The 20,994-nt window shown below is 37.5% G+C and overlaps 1 protein-coding gene across 4 annotated transcripts in view; it reads left to right on the top strand.

The window, feature by feature from the left end:
- apaf1 (apoptotic peptidase activating factor 1) overlaps nucleotides 1–20,994 on the top strand; it is a 169,052-nt gene that overhangs the window by 100,202 nt on the left and 47,856 nt on the right. For 3 of the 4 annotated variants that reach the window (XM_048553914.2, XM_048553915.2, XM_048553913.2), the window contains 2 exons: nucleotides 1,872–1,997; nucleotides 15,699–15,818. In XM_048553914.2, coding sequence (XP_048409871.1) covers nucleotides 1,872–1,997; nucleotides 15,699–15,818 — 246 coding nt within the window. Of the gene's footprint in view, nucleotides 1–1,871; nucleotides 1,998–15,698; nucleotides 15,819–18,235; nucleotides 18,402–20,994 lie in introns of those variants that run through there. The other variant, XM_048553916.2, reaches the window with a different exon arrangement.

Here is a 20,994-nt window from a genome sequence, read left to right as displayed (position 1 = left end):
CTGGAGTCGCATGTAGGGCAAACTAGATGAGGGTGGCAGCTTTCATTCCCTGAAGGATATTAGTAAACCAGATGGGTATTTACAACAGTCATTAATGGTTTCTTGGCTGTTACTGGTGTTTTAATTCCATATTTCCTTTGAATTCATATCCCAGTGTCTGCCCTGGAATCATGAGGGTTTTGATGATTCTAAATAATGTGAACTTCAATTAAGAAATAGTGGGGTGACGGACTCAAAGCAATGTCTGAAACGAGTCCAGTGAAATGAGAGACGTGCCACTGCCACAGCTTGGTTGGGTACGGTGGGGGTTTTATTGTCAGGGAGGGATGATTCACTCTGTGGAAAGGAATTATTCCCTTAAACCAGTTTTCAATTTCCAAGTAATTTATCTGTAATATCATGATTTTTTTTGCAATATATTTTGAAACTGTTCTGCTATTATAATAGTAACATGTTTAAATTATACCTGTTTAAGAAATAATGTCCAAATGAAGGATGAAGGGATTTGGGCAAAGAACAGCAGTTTAGAACTACAGGAATTGAGGATTTGGGCTGTAACAAGCCAAATAAAGAAGACTGCTCAAATGGCAATAGATGTGGATTTTGAATGTTGACTTTTTGTTTTGGACATTGAGTTCAGGGAGCCAGGTTACTGCGATGCTAACTAAAATGCAAGAATTTTTGCAGATCGTCCAATCAGCCAAGGAAGGGATTAACTGAAGTTTGTGACAGGAGTTGTAACCAAACAAGAAGTCAAAAGAAAGGGAAGTTTAGGAGCAAATTACTTCACATACTGGGATCTGTACTGAAAATAACAAATGCTGGAAATCGCAGTGGGTCAGGCAGCTGAGGAAGGCTGCCGTCATGAAGATTTCATCTCGACTTGAATGATTAGCTTGCTCCCTCTCCAACGATTCTGCCTGATCAGCTGTGATTTTTAGTTTTTTTGTTTTCAGTTCAGGTAAGGGAAGTTTTCCTGAAATTAGTGATGGCAATCTCAGTGATATTGTGGCCACAGGACATGGCAAGGTATTGTTGACACTGGCAAGGAAATAGTCGGTAAAATTGTTCCTAATATAGTTACTTAAGCTGCAATGCAGGTAAGTTCTCTAATAACGTGATATTTCTGTTCTTGTGTGACTTCGCGTTATAGAAAATCACCATAGTAAGTTGCATTATAGGGAAATTGCTATAGAAAATTGCAGTACCTGTACAGCAGAAGTTCCTCTTATTCAACCAGCATCCACTATTCATCACTCCCATTACAACTAATTCACGTTAACGCAACACACGTTATAGCAGAACTACCTGAATTTGTGAGTAAATCACTGTGTTGGCATTTAGAAATTGAAAATTTGTTCCAAAGTGGTATCAACTGGAAACTGTAGATTGACATGTAAATTGCGACCTTCCAAGTAAATGCAAGTAACTATGAAAAGCAAGATAATAAAATGTGAGGCTGGATGAACACAGCAGGCCAAGCAGCATCTCAGGAGCACAAAAGCTGACGTTTCGGGCCTAGACCCTTCTTCAGAGAGGCATGTGCTTTTTTTTTTACAATTTTTAAAAAATTTGTATTTAAAGAGCACTTTTACAGTGGCTTTGGTAAAAACGGTCAGAGCAGATAATTGGAAAATTAAAATAGAAAGCAGTCAGGCTCTCAGCAACACAGCCTTTCTTAACTGTAGCAAGCAAAGTTTACTTATGAATTAATTCTTGATTTGAATACACATAGCTTTTACCATGCCTCATTTAACTAACACTCTGCTGCAAAACTTCATCGTTAACAACTACTTAGCGTGTTCATTCCATTTCTGTCTGGTTCTCACTCTTTCTTCTGTTGTGATAATTGATTACTATTTTCTTCTAAGGTTCTGGAGCTTCCTAGTGGCAAAATTCAAAAGACATTGACAGGTCACACGGCGTGTGTCCAACAATGTCAGTTTACATCTGATGGTACGATGCTCATTTCCAGTTCTGATGACTCCACAATAAGGGTAAGAAATGCTTTGTTCTGAAAATTTTAATCATATTCTGTAAATGTAATCCAGTTTTGACACTTTAGCCTTATTTGAACCTTCTAGTATTATTTTAAACTAGAAAACAAAATTGCCTTTACACTTTTAGTATAACCACCTTACCTTGACTGTGGAAACCTTAATGTTGTTCTCAACACTTTTGAAAAGTAAGAGATAACAAGGTGTAGAGTTGGATGAACACCACAGGCCAAGCAGCATCAGAGGAGAAGGAAAACTGACGTTTTGGGCCTAGACTTTTCTGAAGAAGGGTCTAGGCCCGGAACATCAGCTTCCCCACTCCTCTGATGCTGCTAGGCCTGCTGTGTTCATCCAGCTCTACACCTTGTTATCTCAGATTCTCCAGCATCTGCAGCTCCTACTATCGTCTGAAAAATAAGTTGAGATCTGATACCAACAAACTCTTCCTCACACATAGTAGAATTAGATTGTGGGAACTGTAACAGAGGTAAAAACTTGGAAATTATTCAGCAGTCCATTCCATGCTGTGGTGAGGAATTCACAAAATGAATTAGACAAGCTAAATAATCTTCCTCATCTGTACTTTGGGAAAATATTGAAAATGGAATTTTGGCTCTAGTTAACACAATGCATGCAAAAGTCACCCACTTGATTCTGAGGAGCTCTTTACAGTTGTCAGTTCACTTGCTTCAAAATCCTCTGGGCCTGCTGTCTGAAATCTTTGGAGAACATGAACTGAGCACATTGCAGCAGACAAATACCTGAGTCGAATCTGTTTTACATGGAAAGTTAAGAATGATATGAACTTTGGTTGCATATTTTAAAGTACAGTATAGATAATATCAATAGATCTTTTGGGCCTTCGCCCATCAGAAGGATTAACCACATTTTCCTGACTGTTTTAGCGACTCTAAGGTAGACAGATAACTGCTGTTAGAATTTAAGTTCCATCGAGAATTAGAAGTGCAGAGATTCAAATGTGACATTGTGTCACAATAGTAATGCCAAATACAGTAAGCGTGACATTCGTAGAAAAATTAGTATGGACCAAGTACTCGACTGACAAGTAATGCATTTTTAAGAAACACAGAAAATTAACGGGACAAGAGGCAACCCATTCGAATGACTGCACCTATACCAGCCCAAAAAGAGTTATCCAACCTAATCCCACTTTTCAGCTTTTGGTTCACAGCCCCAGAGGTTATGCCATTTCAATTACATAGCCAGGAATTTTTTAAAAATGAGATGGGAGTTTTCTGCCTATACTACTGTTTCAAGTGGTGTTCCTGGCCTGACCACCCTGTGAGTGGAGACATTTCCTCTCAACTCAAAGCCTTTTCCACTTTAATCTTTAATATCCTCTGATTATTGACATCCCTACTAAAGATAAAGGTCCCTTCTAACCACTCTGCCTAGACACTCGGAATTTTATACCCACCAATTAAAACCCACCTCATCTTCCTTAGCTCTACAGGAAACAACAGAAATGAAGAAGGGTCTAGGCCAGAGACATCAGCTTTTGTGCTCCTGAGATGCTGCTTGGCCTGCTGTGTTCATCCAGCCTCACATTTTATTATCTTGGAACTCTCCAGCATCTGCAGTTCCCGTTACCTCATGTTACTTCAGTGTTATACTTTTTGGGCAGAAACATGGAAGCTATGACATTTGCACAAGTGAAATTTTATTTCAAAACTGCCTTATATTGATTTACGCTTCAGATAACTATTTATATCTGTTATGTTTTCCAGCTTACAAATTGTGACTAAACATTTTAACTTTGTTCTATAACCCAGAACATTCCAAAGTTCAGAAATTAATTGGTCCCAAGCATTCTGGATTGGAGAGGTTACAGTGCACATAATGCAAAGATGTGGAAAAGTATATTTCACAATCAGGTTGATTCCCTTAACTGTGATCAATCAACTAACTGAGCATCTAGAATACCATGCTGGCTTGTCAGAGTGTGTCATTGATCATTGTTCAGAAATTTGAAGCTTCAGTTGGACTGTGTTCAGACAGGATATCTAACAAGAAAGACAGCAGCCAAATGGAAAGATTGTTTTTTATGTAAAGAAAAATCAATACAAAATTGAGTTCATGGCCCATCCATAAACTATTGTTCATTGTCTTCTTGAACAGTAGAAAATAGCCCCACATAGGGATTTAATTTAGCTCTGTTAGGAGCAGGTTTGAAAATTCTAATGTATGTTAGAAGTTCCATTGCTAGGAATATTGGAAAATCGCACATCAAATTCCAATTTTTGCAGCATATAATTATTTCATAAGACAGAATTGCTGATGCCAACTCCATAAAATAGCCATGTATTTGATCCTTGAACTATTTGAGGACATAAACATTTCTATTTTAGATTCTGGAAAATCAGGAAGTAGACATTGAAAGTGGATATTTTTGACAGTGCAGAACTCAAGATCTTCAACACTGATCAACTTGGTGAACATAAAGACAGATGTTTGTGTTCTTAATGATGCCATCCTGATATGTTCACAATTTAACCTTACCTAAATTCAGGAAGTGGTGCATCTTCAGTAAAGTATCTGCAATAAGTCAACTGCCCCTCCACTTGTGTAAGATAAACTGTTCATAGTCACATTTATCAGATTAAGGGATGCTTTTGTTTTTAATCTGTGAAGGAAATATGGATATGTATTGTAGCTAGGATGCAACATTTAAATATCCAGGGAAAGAGCAAGTTATTAGTGCATAAACTTAACAAACAAGCAGCTGTGCAGGATGTGTGATTCACGCCTATTTGACTAAAACTTCATGATTGCAAGTTGGATAATGGGCCATCGGCAGTAAGCAAATTGGTACGTGGTGTTTTGTAGGAACTACCTCAATTCTGGCATATCAGAGTATAATGAATAATACAGACAGTCTTCTCGAACCCTAAGAAGGCTTTGAATTCTCTATCTCCATTTCTAGAGAGAAACCTAATCAAAGATTTGTTGAAAATCACCAATTTCTTAGGGGAACGCCAGGTATTTCATTTATTTATTTGAAACATTGAGTATATACAGGTTTGCTATAACTCAATAAAATTTTCAGTGTTCGATTCAAATTCTCTTACACTTGTATATCAGCAGAGACCCTTGAACCATTGTACATCAACTAGATTCAGATAGTTGATAACCTGCATTTGGACATTTCTCTTTCCTGAAATATATCAACAAAAAGTGTTTGCTAGAGCACAATTAAATTCTTTCTTGCTGGGGAATGTTCCCACAAAAAAAGACAGGCAAAATCTTCATCCCAGGAAGGAAAATTTAGCCATGGTCCTCCACTATAAAAGATAAATTTATCAGTTGTTCAATTATTCAACGGTTACTCTTAAATTATGTCCATCAAGGAGTTACAGCTGTGTGTTGTGACTTTATCTCCAATTCTTCTAGGTGCAGTACCATCTAACATTGTAGGCTTAGTGGAAGCACACTTGTAAACATATGTGATATCCTTTCTAAAATTGAATCCCTGTTTACAACATAATTATGGGTTGACGAGTTAAAAATTCTATTCTGACTCCATGCCTGAAGCTTCAGAAGAACAGCAAAACAAGAGTGTTACATAATGCTTTTTCCCAATAAAAATTGATTGTATTTAGAAGTTGCTGCTAACTGTTTCCACTGTTACTGCTTTCTGTGTGGTCAGTTCAGTTTCTTTCATTAACAAGCTAAATTTAAAATTGTTAAGTTGCTATTTTAGTCTAATCACATTGTGAAATTCTTTCCAATGTGTACAAAATGACTGATTACTTTCTGGCTGTAACTTTGGTCTCTTGACTTATTTGATATTTTTGAATTGTTTTAGATATCCAGCAATCTGAATTCTTGTTTTTCTTTAAATTCTCTCTGGCTTTCAAATAAGAATGTCCAAGACCTTTACCTTGAGACCTTTAACCTGAGACTACAGTTAGTTGTGGATTTAATGCTTTGCATCCTGGACAGTAGTGAATATTGCAGATGGCCTCAAGTGAATGGATGTGCTTGGCCTGCTGTGTTCATCCAGCCTCACATTTTATTATATTACAATGGATGTTTCTTAAGTTTGATTTCTGTTTGAGAGAAACCAGGGAGACAATCTTCCTGTTCTGCTGTTACAAATCTCTTTCACTTCTTCTATTGCTCTACCAAAGCATGTGCCTAATATACAATTCATTTGTGTATTCTTCTGTCTGATTTTATTATTTTTCCAAGTTGGATAATTTGCAGATGACTACCTAGCATCTCCAATATGGCAGACCTCGCCTGGCTAGTGTGCTGGAAATCAAGCCCAATTATTTCTAGAGTTGTCACAGAAGTTAAAACTTTTTTAAAAGATTATAAAGAATTTTCCAGTTTACCTGTCATTTAAAACCAGGTTGACAGAAATCATAGATAATGGGAACTGCAGATGCTGGAGAATCTAAGATAACAAAGTGTGGAGCTGGATGAACACAGCAGGCCAAGCAGCATCTCAGGAGCACAAAAGCTGATTTTTCAGGCCTAGACCTTTCATCAGAAATCATAACTAGGTTTCTCTACTTATCAAAAATGACTATTTATTACAAGTAAGTAGTCTCAAGCTACAGGTAAAGAGTGACGAACCATTGGTGTATAATCTATTAATTAAAACTCAAATCCTCTTATAAACCCCTCCCTATGGTCACAGACAGAGAAGAAAAGCATGGGTGTTATGAATAGAAGCAAAGATTGTGAAGGCAGCTAAGTGATTCCTCTCTGCAAATTTGCTAAGATCATTCTTCATTCATGTGTTGAGATTTGAGTTTCAATATCCTTTGATGAAAATGTTATTTTTTTGCTAATACTGGTTTTGTCTATCGATGGTTTCATAAGTTGGCTGAACCTGTGGTCTGCTGGTTCCTGTGGCCATCTTAAGTTGTTTTTCTCTTTTTTTGAAAACTATTTTAGTCCATCAAGATCCCAAGTATTGAATTCAGATGATTGAAGTAGAAAATTGACAGTCCCTATTTTACCAATATCATCGTAGTATGTATAGAGTCATAGAGATGTACAGCATAGAAACACAGACCCTTTGGTCCAACTCATGCTATTCATATACCCAATCAGATGCCTTTCAAATATTGTAATTGTACCAGCCTCCACCACTTCCTCTGGCAGCTCATTCCATTCATGTACCACACTTTGTTGAAAAAGTTGCCCCTTAAGTCCCTTTTAAATATTTCCCTTCTTGCCTTAAACCTGTGCCCCTCTAGTTTTGGACTCCCCTACTCTGGAGAAAAGACCTTGACTATTCACCCTATCCATGCCCCTCATGATGTTAGAAACCTCTATAAGGTCACCCTTCAATCTCTGACGCTTCAAAGAAAATATCCCCAGCCTACTCAGCCTCTCCTATAGTTCAAACCCTCCAACCCTGACAACATTCTTGCAAATCATTTCTGAACACTTTCAACTTGAACAACATCTTTCCGATAGCAGGGAGACTGGAATTGAACGCAATATTCTAGAAGTGGTCTAACCAATGTTCTGGATTGCCGAAACATGATGTCCCAACTCCTATTCTCAATGCGCTGACCAACAAAGGCAAGCATACCAAATACCATCTTCACCATCTTATCCACCTGCAATTCCATTTCCAAGGAACTATGAACCTGTACTCCAAGGTCTCTTTGTTCGTCAACAGTCTCCCAGACCTTTCCATTAAGTGTTTAAGTCCTGCCCTGACTTCCTCTACCAAAACATAGCACCTCACATTTATCTAAATTAAACTCCATTTGCCAGTCCTTGGATCATCAGCCCATCTGATCAGGGTGCTGTTGTACTCTGAGGTAACGTTCTTTGCTGCCCACTACATCTGCAAATTTACAAACCATACCTCCAATATTCACATCCAAACATTTATATAGATGACAAAAAGCAGTGAACGCAGCACCGATCACTGTGGCACACTGCTGGTCACAAGCCTCCAGTCTGAAATGTATCCCTCCACCATCACCCGCTGTCTCCTACTTTCTAAGCAATTTTGTATCCAAATGGCTGGTTCTCCCTGTATTCCATGTGATCTAACTTGGTTGACCAGTCTACTATCTGGAACCAAGAAAACCAGTCTTGTTGTATTAAACCTTGGACAATCCTGAAATGTACTTTCCCCCAGTCCAGAAAACAAATCTGTGAGTGTCGCTCAGATACCTTTATAAACATTTTTGCGTCATCTTTTATTCCATTGATTTTGATTTAGCTAACATGGTCTATTGTATGCCACTTTATCAAATATCTTTGAAAGTTCATATGCGCAGTAAAAACAAATATCTTTTAAAGTTAGCTCGGTGAATATTTGGCAGGCAATGTAATCCAAATTTTGTCCATCAGGAATCAAGCGTTACCAAAGAATGCATTCAGTCAAAAAGTCAATAAGGTAAAAAATTAGATATTCTAGTGTTTTGTTCAATGTTTTTGAGAGCAGAGCATTGAGAATTTGAGAGGCTCCTGTTACAGAGTGCATATCTACACACTGTAGGCAGGAACTCAATCCCTAGTTCTCGGAAAACATCATTTCATCTGCCTATTGACATATTCTTCCCAATTTTTTTTGGCCTCTCAGTGCTACAGTTGTGATCAAGAAATCATTAGATTGTATTATGTTTTCCCATTTTAAGTCGGCGTCTGTTTTGGTATGATTCCCACAGAGATCAAAAACTTTTGAGAAGATTTTGCACCCATTGATCAATTTGAATCACACAAGATTTTAGGATTCGGCTGTAGCAAACTAACATCACATTGGCTAATCAATAGAGAAGATAACTCTTATTAGTGTCTTGATGCAGTCCGTAACTCTGCATAGTACATATAATTTATGGCATAATTTCTGAAAAATTACACTGTTGTCGATACAATCTGAAGTCACTGCCAGCTTCCAATGGGCTCACTGCTCCCATTTCACCAAGTCATAATGCCCAAGAAAAGGTGACAGTCTGGTCCGTTGGTCTCTTGTGAACTTCTGAACTGACTTTCAATAATAAGGTCACTAATGACACTTTCTGTCAACCTTGCCAGAACCAATTTTCCAGGCTCCTTCTCTTTGACTGGCAGACAGGCTCTCTTATTTTTCATTATCTCGCTCCCTAGAAAGAATTGGGATAATCATGCAAAATTATGCAAAAGCACAAAAATGAGAGCATATAAATTAAAGGAAAGCAATTTAAACCCTCAAAAATTTTCTTCAATAAACTTTGAAATATGTAGTTAATCCTATAAGATTATTTAACATGTTGTTGTAGTTAATGGCTTACTACATGAACTAACCCTAGAAAAGAATACAGTTCAGAAAGAGATCTTTCAATCTACCATGTCTGCGCCAAATGAATAAACAGAATTGTTCATTCTAATCTCATTTACTAGAACCTTGTAGGTTACAGAGCTTCTTGTTTTCTTCATTCATGGCATGTGGCCAGCACTTATTGCCCAGCCTAGTTTCCCTTCTGAAGGTGGTGGTGAGTCACCTTCCTGAACTACTGTAGCCTGCTTGGTATAGATCCACCCATAGTAGTGTTAGGGAGCAAATTCCAGGATTTTGACCCAACAGCACTAAAGGAATGGAGTTATATTTCATATCAGAATGATGAATGGCTCAAAGAGGAAATTTTCAGGTTGTGGTGTTCTCGTGTATGAACGACCCTTTCCATCGAGAGAATAGTGGTACTTGGTTTGGAGGTGATAGCTGAGGAGCCTTGGTAGATTTCTGCAGTGAATCTTCTAGATGGTACACACTGCTGCTATTGAACATTGGTGGTGCATAAAGGAGACGTTTGTGAATGTGATGCCACTCAAGCAGACCACTTTGCCCTAGGTCATGTCAAGCTTCTTAAGGGTTGTTGGAGCTGCACCAGTCCAGGCAAATAGGGTATATCCCATCAAACCTCTGACTGGTGCCTTGTATATTGTGGGCAGGCTTTGGAAAGGTAGGAGGTGAGTTACTCACTGCAGAATTCCTAAACTCTGACATGCTGTTGCAGCCACTGTATTGATATGGTGAATCCAGATCAGTTCCTTATCAATGGCAAACCTCAGGATGTTGATCATGAGAGTTTCAACAATGGTGTAGCCATTAAATGACAAAGGGCAATAGTTCGATTCTCTGTTGTTGGAGATGGTTATTGCTTGACACTAGTATGGCTGAAATGTTATTTGCTACTTATCAGCCTAAACTTGATATTGTTCAGGTCTTGTTAAGTTTTCACATTTTTCAATATTTGAGGAATTGCGAACAGTGGTAATCATTATGCAATCATCAATAAACATCCCTACTTCTGACCTTATGATGGAGAGAAGGTCATTGATGATTTTTGATAGCTCCTTCATATCCATGAATGATTTTTTTAAAAATTACAGTGACCAAAACTGAACCCAAAAGCCCAGTTGTGCAGTGACCAGAACCGTACACAGAACTCCGATTGTGGCTGACCCAGTGTCTTACATTGTTCCCTCATTGCAGACATTTTCTAATCAATCTGCTTAGAGAAGTTACTTCACACCTCTGGAGCAGATGCGACTTGAACCTAGGGTTTCTCTGGCTCAAGGTAGAAGAATTAGCAGTCGACCACAAGAGCCACATTGTTGCAAAGTTGGGTAGAGTACTTGTGGATTGGAAGGCTGCAAGTTAGAATTTGCTGTTTGTAAAATGCTAGGTTGGGTGGGAGGGTGTGGGAAAGCATTGTGTGGTCCCTTTAAAAGCTTTTTCTGTGTTTAGAGATTTGAAATGGATGTCAGTGAACAGCAGCTTGAAAGTTTGCAAGTACACAGAGGGCACCAAATTGAAACATTTGTATCGAAAAGTCATACAGTTAGGCCAGGCAACAGTTTTTATCAAGACAGCAGGCTTTTGAATTTAGCCAATCAGTTTGAACCAGCTACTTCAATACCAAAAACCTATTAAATTTCAGTCTGATGGTTTTGACAACATAGGACCAAACCTGTTTTAAGAAATACTGATATATCATCAAAGGTATAAAAGCAGAGGCAGTTGGTCAAAGCTCCAGAGCTAGCTGCCATCCACCAGAGGTAATGGCCCTCAGCTCTTGAGAGAGAATGACTGGCTGAACCACCGTCCTATATGTCTTAGGGAAAGCACCATCTAAATAACAGCGGTACCAATGGCACAAGTAGTTAATATTCCTGACAGAAAAATTGACGGAGAAGGCACAGAACATTCTAGAAGACATGTAACCTGGTTGTAATGTTGGGACTCTTTATTTTATATAAGTGGACTTGTATTTATTGGAACAGCATACCATTAGAGTCTTGCTTTATTCAAGGATAGTCAGTTAGAAGGGATTTATTCGGTTTGTTAATAATTTAGTTAATTTGTTCACTGTTAGAGTTAGATAAATAAATTGTTACTTGTTGATTTTAAAGTGAGTGTCAGGGTTTAGTTTATTTAACCGCTAGGAATTGCTGAAAGGCAGGTTACACCACTTTTCTCTCCTTTTACAGATTATGGGGCAAGTTGCACTTCTTTGGGTATTTTGGTTTTAGTTCTCAGAAGTTGCGGGCGGGGGTGGGCGCGAGCGTCAACCTCTGCATTATAACAGCAGAGGGCCCAACTGTGTACAATGTAGAGCACCAGTGGAAATTGTCCAGTCACATTTTGTATTTGTTAATTTTATGGGGAGATTCAGAAACATATGCATGGCATGCAACACTGATGATACTTTAAAGCTGTTGAAAAAATGTATTGTTAATGCAAATCTGTTTACTTTTTGTTTCTGTCCTTTTATTTTCTTCCATCTTTAATATCTTAATCTTTGCTTAAGGTTTTCTCTGTAATGTCTATCAATCTTGCAGTTTGCCCTGCAATTCCAATTTGGCAATTCACTATAAAAATGAAATTGAAACTAAAGCACACAAGTGAAGTCCTGCTGATTTTGTTTATTTGATGGCTCTATAATCGTCTTAAATTTGTTCTACAACAGAATTAATACAACCTGAATCTTTACCTTAACAAACAATGAATTTGGTGTTCACAGTATATATACTGCATTTAATGTAAATCACTATACAAATAGATGAACCTTGATGACAGTTGTCTTGTTTAATGTGAGAGGTTCCATTTCAAATGAATTTTGTGATTTTCCTTGAATTCAGCATAAATTTTAAATCTGAAGATTTTACATCCCTTTGAATCAGCAATATAAATGATCTATTAATGTTGCCATAATTTAGAGGTATCTGTTTAAATGGAAATGCTGCTAATTGTAAATAGGAGCAAGCAGTTGAAGCAAACGATTTTAAACAGGTTATTTAGCTGTACCTGAACCAGTTAGCCTAATCCAAAGCTTTAACTTACCAAAACCATTACTTTTCACATGATCATTTAATTCCCTTTTAAACACTTTTATGAATTCTGCTTCAGTAGAAGTTTTGTGACAGACAATGGCAAATTCTGACCTTGGCCAATTGAAACATTAATTTCCTTTGTTCTTTCACGTAATATGGCTGTCTCTTTCTTAACCATTTCTGAGGGTGGTTACATGTCAACCACACTGCTATGGTTCTGAAGTTGCATGTAGGCTAGACCATACCGCTGGCAGGATGTCAACAGTAAGGACATTGGTAAGTCAAATGGGCTTTTACAGCAAAGACAATGGTTTCGTAGTCACTACTACTGTAATTAATTCCAAATATTTTAATTGGACTTAAATCTACCAGCTGCTATAATGGGATGTGAACTCATGTTTTTTAGCATTAGAATAGGGTCCTGGAAAACTAGTCCAGTGACATTGCCACAGTCCCTCCCCTTTTGCTGCTTCCCTTTTTTGTGATTGCCTTGAGTTTTATACCTTTCACTTCACTAATCAGTGAGACGATCTGGTGATGCACAATCAGATCAGCCTCATCTGTCTCATCTTCTAGAAAGTAGTCCTAACCTCTTCACTTGTCATTTGGATTTAAGGTTATGTTTCTAGTCACATCAGAATCTATTAGCACTATTTCTATTGCTTTTAAAGTTCTTTCTATAATGGGGTTCCTAAAACTATGCAGTAATCAAAACAGTTGAAAGTTTTATGCAATATCAATACTATTGTTTTTATATTTTATATCTATTAATACACAGGTACATTTTATAATGATGAATGATGTTCTGATTCATTCCAGAATCGAGGTGTTGTTTACAGATAGAAACATTCTGAAGGGCATGTTTGACCTACATTGCCTTTATTAGTGGTGTTAATGTGAATGCAGAGCTGAATAAATTGGCAATGGACTCTTGATCTGCTTTTATCCAATCACATTTCTTTATCAATAACAGCTGAATTTTCCCAGTGCGTGTGTTCACTGTGTGTAATGTAGGCAGCATGCATGTATGGATGAATAAACTGGATGTTGACACCCTCAGCAATTTATTGCTTACATAAATTTGACTGACATGCCTATATAACAAATCTGCATCACAGTAATATTAAAAGGAAAGTGATTTTATAACAAAGCACTGTACCCCTCTAGGCAGGCTATTTTTTATTTTAGTGCAACCAAATTTAGCAATTAAATTTGATTGTAAATTTAATTTATATTTCTGTTTCACTATATAAAAGTTATTGCTTTAATCCTTTTGAACAAAACTGTATCTGACATCAGAAATGATTCCATAAGCATCCACTCTCCCTCCATTGATGCTCAGTAGTAGCGGTGTGTACGATCTGCAAGTTGCCCTGCAGAAATTTGCCAAAGATCCTTGGACAGCATCTTCCAGACCCACAACCACTTCTATCTAGAAGGACAAGGGCAGCAGATACATGGGAACACCACCACCTGAAATTTCCCATCCAAGTCACTCACCATCCTGACTTCTTTCACTGTCGCTGGGTCAAAATTCCAGAACCCCCTACTGACAGCAAATGCAGTGCAGCTGTTCAAGAAAGTAGCTCCCACCCCTTCCTTTTCAAGGGCAACCAGGGACAGGCAATAAATGCTTACCCAGCCAGCAATACCCATGTCCCAAAAGTAAATGACTAAAAAAAATCAACAGTAAGTTGAAGATAAATGTCAGAGCACTGAAGAATAAAGAATGCAAATTAGTGCTATATGTCATAATCATTCAGGTGCTTTTTTGTTCAAAATTATTATTTGATTAATTGTTTTTGAATGCAAATGTAATTTAAAATAGGAACCTTTATCTTGGATAATTCAGGATAAGTTAATGCTTGATCTCATATCAGCACTGAAACAGTGACCCTCGCCACTGACATTGAAGAATGCTGTCCACAAAGCAGTGGCCCCTGTCCTCACATCAGTATGGGTCTAACACCAAGCCAAGGGTAACTCTGTGTACCAAACAACAATAATGGTACCAAACAGAATAGCTACTGAATCAGATTGAAATATTCTGTCAAACAGCAAATGTGATATTTCTTACTTGAAAACATTGCCTTAAAGAAAATTACTCATTTCCATTGTAGCTGGTTTAACAGTAATTGTTAATTTTATCTGCTGTTAAGAACACTTGTTTAACAAGACTTATCTTTTTGAGGGGCTTTACAATGATTAGTGTTCTCATCAGTTCAGTAATTTCTAGTTTGAATTTCTGGGCAAATTCAAAGGTCAGCCCGGGAGAAATGTAGAATCACTGACAGTAACTTTTGGATTTCCACTTTTGCTTCCACATATGTAGACTCCAGATAACATAGCATAGAGCTGAATGAACGCAGCAGGCCAGGCAGCATCAGAGGAGCAGGAAAGCTGACGTTTTGGCTCTGGACCCTTCTTCAGAAATCTGATTTCTGAATCAGGGTCCAGACCTGAAACGTTAGCTTTCCCACTCCACTAATGCGCCCTGGCCTGCTGTGTCCATCCAGCTGTATACCTTGTTATCTCACACTCCAGCATCAGCAGTTCCCACCATCTCTGTGGACTGCAAAAGTTACTCTCAGTTTTAGAAGAAAAATGACAGTGCGCACTAAAGATTTCACTGTAATTCCTATTACAAAATCTTGACCGGTGTCAGTTCAGTAAGTGATGATAATTTCATTGCTACACTTAATAGAAGTGATCAAAACAGTCAAAAATTTGATCTTTTACATGAGGAAAGGTCATCTGAATCTACTGAGGTTCAAATAGAGGAAGAAGAAGCAAATCACATTTATGTAGCACCTAATTGTATTCTTTTCAAGCCCTAAGTAAGCTAAGATCATGAATTATCCGTGTTTGACAGTGTGTGCGCATTGGTGCCCTGAGGTGAGAACACAGTTTCAAAAGGGATTCACAAGTACAGAAGTTCCCTAGCAGTAGATTTCATTATTATTGGCTGTGGGGAAAAAGTTAGTAAGTTTTTTTTTCTCTCTGCACAGTGCACCACTACATAACATTGGATGAGAAATAGGGAGAATACAATTGGAAAAGACTATCAGGATTCACCCTAACATAATGGTGTCATTAACTTTAGTTGTTCAAAAGCCATTTTGAAAGTAGCCATGAATATAAAAATTGATTTGGGGAAGAGTCTAAATATGATCAGTTGTGAAGACTGTCTTTCCCATGTAAGTGGAGAACATTGAATGCCTTAAAGTGAAGTTATGTTGAAAGGTAATAAAATGTGAGGCTGGATGAACACAGCAGGCCCAGCAGCATCTCAGGAGCACAAAAGCTGACGTTTCGGGCCTAGACCCTTCATCTGTTGAACCATGAACCATGTTGAAAGGTTTCATGTTTAATCTCTATTTCTAAATGTAGGTATGGAATTGGCGCACAGAGGAGTGCAAAGTCCTTGCAGGGCACACTGAACAAGTGAAAAATTTTAAGCTGCTTAAAGAACCACAACTTCTGTCCTGGTCTTTTGATGGGACTGTGAAGGTAAGGAATAACTAGTTTTTTTAAAAAAAGTAATTTTGATTGGACTTCAAATATGTAAAACCAATATATGTTTTTCTTCATAAAATTATAATGGTTGTAGGGAGAAGTAATTTAGTTTTTTATTTGTGCTACTTATTTTGATTTGTTTATGTATATATAATTGACAGTCATTCTGGAGAACTTTGTTCTTTCTGCTTTGTCACCAGGTATTAGCTTTGAACATTTCATTATTAAGTGCAACTTATCCATACTCTTTACTCTTGCTGTAACCATAAAGCATAAGACTGCTCAGAAGAAAATCAGTAATTGCTCCAATGTTATCTTTTATCATGTTTCCATAATTTTCATTGTTGAGGTGTATTTAAGCATATGCCAATTGGACCAAAATATTAAATGTTTTGTGTGGTGACCCAAATGCACTGCACCCTGCCAAACTTATTTCATGAGCACCAATAGAGAATGCAGAGAGAGAGAAAAGACTTCAATCCTATGATTTTGAGTCCATTCAAGAACTCCCAGAATTCAAAGGGTAGATTGCCTTAATCATTTGGATTTGTAGCATAGACAAGAATTAAAAAAATCAACAGCTGACAAGTTCCTCAGTAGAGTCCGTGCAGCTCTGGTAAAAGAATTGTGAAATGGATATGTTTCTCTTAATGAAAGTAGAGGTATGCTGTAAAACTGAATTATGTTGTTATTTAAGAAGGTGATGAATTGGGAACCATTATGTTGTCTTCAAAGCAAAGAGCCTGAGTTTTACGAATGTTAGCACTGAATGTTTTGCACGTGACCATGCCTTTGGAGCACGTGCACACATAGTACTGCAGGCGTTTAACATTCATTGATGTAGTTTTCGGGTATGTCTCATCATTTCTTTCATAAGGAATAAGCGGTTGACTACTGCTAGTTCTCGAGCCATTCTCAGATGTAGCAATCTTATTAATTTCGGTCCCCAGTTATTTTGATTAATGAATGTACATTGTCTGGAGTATTACTTCCAGTTTTTAAAAGCATCAAACATTGTGTGACTATGTCTTTTGTATTGTCCAGGTCCTCTTAGCTACCTGGAACCATTTTCCACTTCTTGTTCCTCACCATTGAAATTATTATTTAATTATTGTGTTTCTTTGACACCAACTTGATCATCTTTAGTGGACCAGTGTTGGTTTTTTTTCCCGCCAGCTTTTGTGTATGCATATTTATTTAAATAAAACCTTTTAGTGCTTCTGTGAGTTTCTCTGACATTTTTTCACATTTTTAGTCTGCTTTTATCACTTGATTCTCTTAAATGCCAGTTTCTCAGTACGTTGTGTAGACTGCCTTCTTTACCAGTAAAATATGCTTTGACACCTTGATGATTTACATTGTTAATCCGGGTAGAATGGATTTTGATTGTAGTCCCAGTAACATTTCTTGAATCGGTTCCTGTTTTATACTGTGGTTATCCTAATCATTAATGCAACCCAGTTAATAAACATTTAGTGATATTTTTGGGATTTTTTTTTACCATCCTTCATGAACATTTCATTCCAGTGATACGATCACTTAATCAAAACCACCTCTTCATCTTGTGTACCACAATAGGATCACTACTATCAATTAGCTGTTCAAACTGAGAAAGGAAACAGTTTTACTTTTTTTGTTCTTCTGCTGTTTTCCTAACTAGGAAGTTTAAATAGTACTCAATAATTCATAATAAATAATATCTTTTTCACATGGCCTTGCTCTTCAAAAACTACCCTTGCCTAAGCTGTATATAACAGTATCCATTTAGTTCTCTGTGTGGATGTGATATGTGCTGTCAACCATATTTTATGTCCTTTATCTGGTTTATGGTGCCTGCATACAGTATTTCACAATTGAGGATCTTGGTTTAACCAGAATTTTGTTTTGTTGAACCATGCATAGATTTATGGTTCTACTTTTATACTCCAAGCATTGGTATAAAATCATTATTACTCCTTCATGATAATTTTGTGCTCATAGGTTTTGTACAGTGTATTTCATGCAGTTGATTTCATTTCTTAGAAGCAATTTTGTTGTCCTGTGGGTAAAGTCTGTTACTGATTGCTGAACAGTTTTTGAAGGTAACAAACTTCCTTTTATTCCTTTCCATATTAGTTCTTCTAACCCATTCTGTAACTCTGATTAAGGAAGAAGGCAGATCAGTTTGCTGCAGTTCTTTAGCATGGTGCTCTGAGGATCCATGTGAAAGAATTCAAGCATTCCTTCAATATTTTCCTTTGGTGGAACTTTACTTGTTTTCAATCTATAACAACACGACTGAGATTGGGACCTCCACATTTGCAGACTCTGAATGTAACTCATAGTACCAAAACAGGTCATTTATAGCAAAATGTAATGGCGACTTAAAATTGCATTTTAATTGCAGGACTTTATCTTTGTACTCTTTCCAGATGATTTAAGGCTTCGGTTAATGAACTGGGAAGTAAGTTATCCAGGACATTTTGGTCAACCTTGTAGCAGCAGTCAAAGCCTGAATGAAGATTGTTTAATGTATAGCCTGGAGGAACAAGAGGGAGAGAAAAATAAAATTTCTTGGACAGAAATTATAATTTAAATGGTGTGTGAATTGCTAGTGTTTGCATAGTATAAGGGCCTGCCTGTTTAGTTTGTTTTTTAAATTTGTTCATGGCAAGTGGGCAATGCTAGCTGGGCTAATGTTTATTGCCCATCTCTAGTTGCTCTTCAAAATGTGATGGTGAACCAAGAGTATTCTCATTTTTAATTATTGCCTCTGCTTATTTCATGATTGACAAGGGACCCTATGCTAGATCACACAAAGCATGCATAATGCATGTTAGTGAGAAGAACTAACTGACAACACCATTCTGATGTTTTGGACAAAATTCTATTCAGAACTTACACAGCATGAAACACTAGTAGGCTATATATTCCGCGTGGGAACCCTACAGTCCAATGGTATCAATGTGGACTTCAAAATCTCTCCCCTCCCCCTACCGCATCCCAAAACTAGCCCAGTTCATCCCTGCCTCCCTAACCTGTCCTTTCTCCCACCTATATCCTCCTCCCACCTCAAGCCCCACCCCCATCTCCTACCTACTGACCTCATTGACCTGTCCGTCCTCCCTGGACTGACCTAACTCCTCTCTAACTACCCACCTACACTCACCTTTACTGGCTCCATCCCTGCCTCTTTGACCTGTCTGTCTCCTTTCCACCTATCTTCTTCTCTATCCATCTTCTATCCACCTCCCCCTCTCCCTATTTATTTCAGACCCTTCTGAAGGAGGGTCTAGGCCCAAAACATCAGTCTTCCTTCTCCTCTGACGCTTCTTGGTCTGCTGTGTTCATCCAGCTCTACACCTTATTAACTCTATTAAAAACCTCAGCAGCTTTGATTAATAAAACTATAATTACAAACTCCTTTGCAAATATACAAGATTACCTAACTTTATCCATTGTTGAAATAAAGTAGACAGGAAACCATATCTATTCAGCACTTAGGAAACCATAGCTCAAAAAACATGCAATACTGAATGTTGTCAGTAAACCTGGAGGCTTTTATAAGCAAATACTGATATAGTGTGAAATAAATACTTGATGCATGCTGAAATATTCATTTGAAAAATGCTTAACTTCAGTAAATTGACATTTAAAACTTTTAACAAATTGAGAAATGTTCAGAATTTCAATTGGTTCATCATGATTTCCATATTTCAGAGAGCAAGTATAGAGGTATTGCATTTGTGAACTGTGCTACTTGGAAAACACTGAATATGATCAAAGAAAGCCACAGTAAATGTGAAGGTTTTTGTATGCCTGTATTCTTGTCCCCCGTATTGGAATCATCGGAATTTTGATTGGCACCCCCTGAGTTTGAAGAATATGTCACCTATAGATTGGCCTGGATTTTGTGGTCAGTGGCGATCAACAATTCCAGATATTTGTTACATATACAAAATTTCCATGGACTTTGCCACTGCAACTTGCTGTAGATAGAAAGTCACAATAGAAAGCCATCCAGATGGAATCGGGGATCTGCGGAAACTGTGTCTCCTTAATTCATCAGATTGAAGAAATCTCACTGAGATATAGTGATATTAAGAGTTAAACTAGGAGGCACAATTTAGAATATTTAATTCAATGTCAAGTCGGGAACAGAAAGCTAAATCAAGAGAGAGAGAAGTAAAATTAAAATATAAAATGTTTAAATTTAAATTTAAAACATTTAAAGAAGACTTAAATCTGAAGCAATAAGACTCTACATTTGTAAAAGTTAATTTTCAGTGTTGGAGAGTTTGGCGGTAATGAAAATTTAAACCACTTTAAAATTCACATGTACTTGACTTCAACAACCTGTAACTTGCTGAGTTTATTGGATATCAATTACATAAGTGCTATAACTTCATTCTCTTCCTTTTATGTGAATGCTGATTATCTTCAAGCAACTTACTAGTGTAGAATGGCAAATGGAGGAGGAAGGCAACATGGGACAGGAATTTTCTGAGTTCTGCCTTTAACAAAGCATGTGTGCACTCAGAACTGAGGAAGGGTCACCGAACCTGAAACGTTAACTCTGTTTGCTCTTTCACAGATGCTGCCAGACCTGCTGAGCTTTTCCAGCAACTTTGCTTTTGTTCCTGATTTACAGCATCCGCAGTTCTTTTGGTTTTTATAGAAGTATATATGCTTGATACAGTGAAACTATGGACTGAACAGACTATATAATAATTTTAAAGTCGTCATTGTCTTACCAGACCATAAGCTGCTGTCTCAGATTGGTGATGGTTTAACCTGAGAGTCACCACGCCTTGGGCGAGGGAAATGTTTGAGAAGGAGAGTGCTTCATGGACACCTCAGCCGGAGCAGGAATTGAACCCAGGCTGTTGGAGACAATCTGTGTTAGTGTGCAACTGTCCAGCCAACTGAGCTAAATAACTACCCCCACACCTTCAACCATATATTATAAATAATATGAAGTTTCAAATTCTCAGTGAGATTGACTTATGGCCTTTATCATCTGAATCTTATTTATGAAGATGCTTAAAGTAAACTAACTAATCGTCTGTTGCTTGTGACCTTTTCACAAGTTAACAAAATGGCACAATATTTGTGTATAGTATTGCAATAACGGTTACAGACAAACTGTTCACTTGGAGATGCTGATTTGGGACTCGTGAAGTTTTATTGT

The sequence above is a fragment of the Stegostoma tigrinum genome, chromosome 25 (genome assembly GCF_030684315.1).
Source record: "Stegostoma tigrinum isolate sSteTig4 chromosome 25, sSteTig4.hap1, whole genome shotgun sequence".
Lineage (NCBI taxonomy): Eukaryota > Metazoa > Chordata > Chondrichthyes > Orectolobiformes > Stegostomatidae > Stegostoma > Stegostoma tigrinum.
The sequence above is the reverse complement of the archived record's forward strand: the minus strand, read 5'-3'. Positions and strand labels throughout refer to the sequence as shown.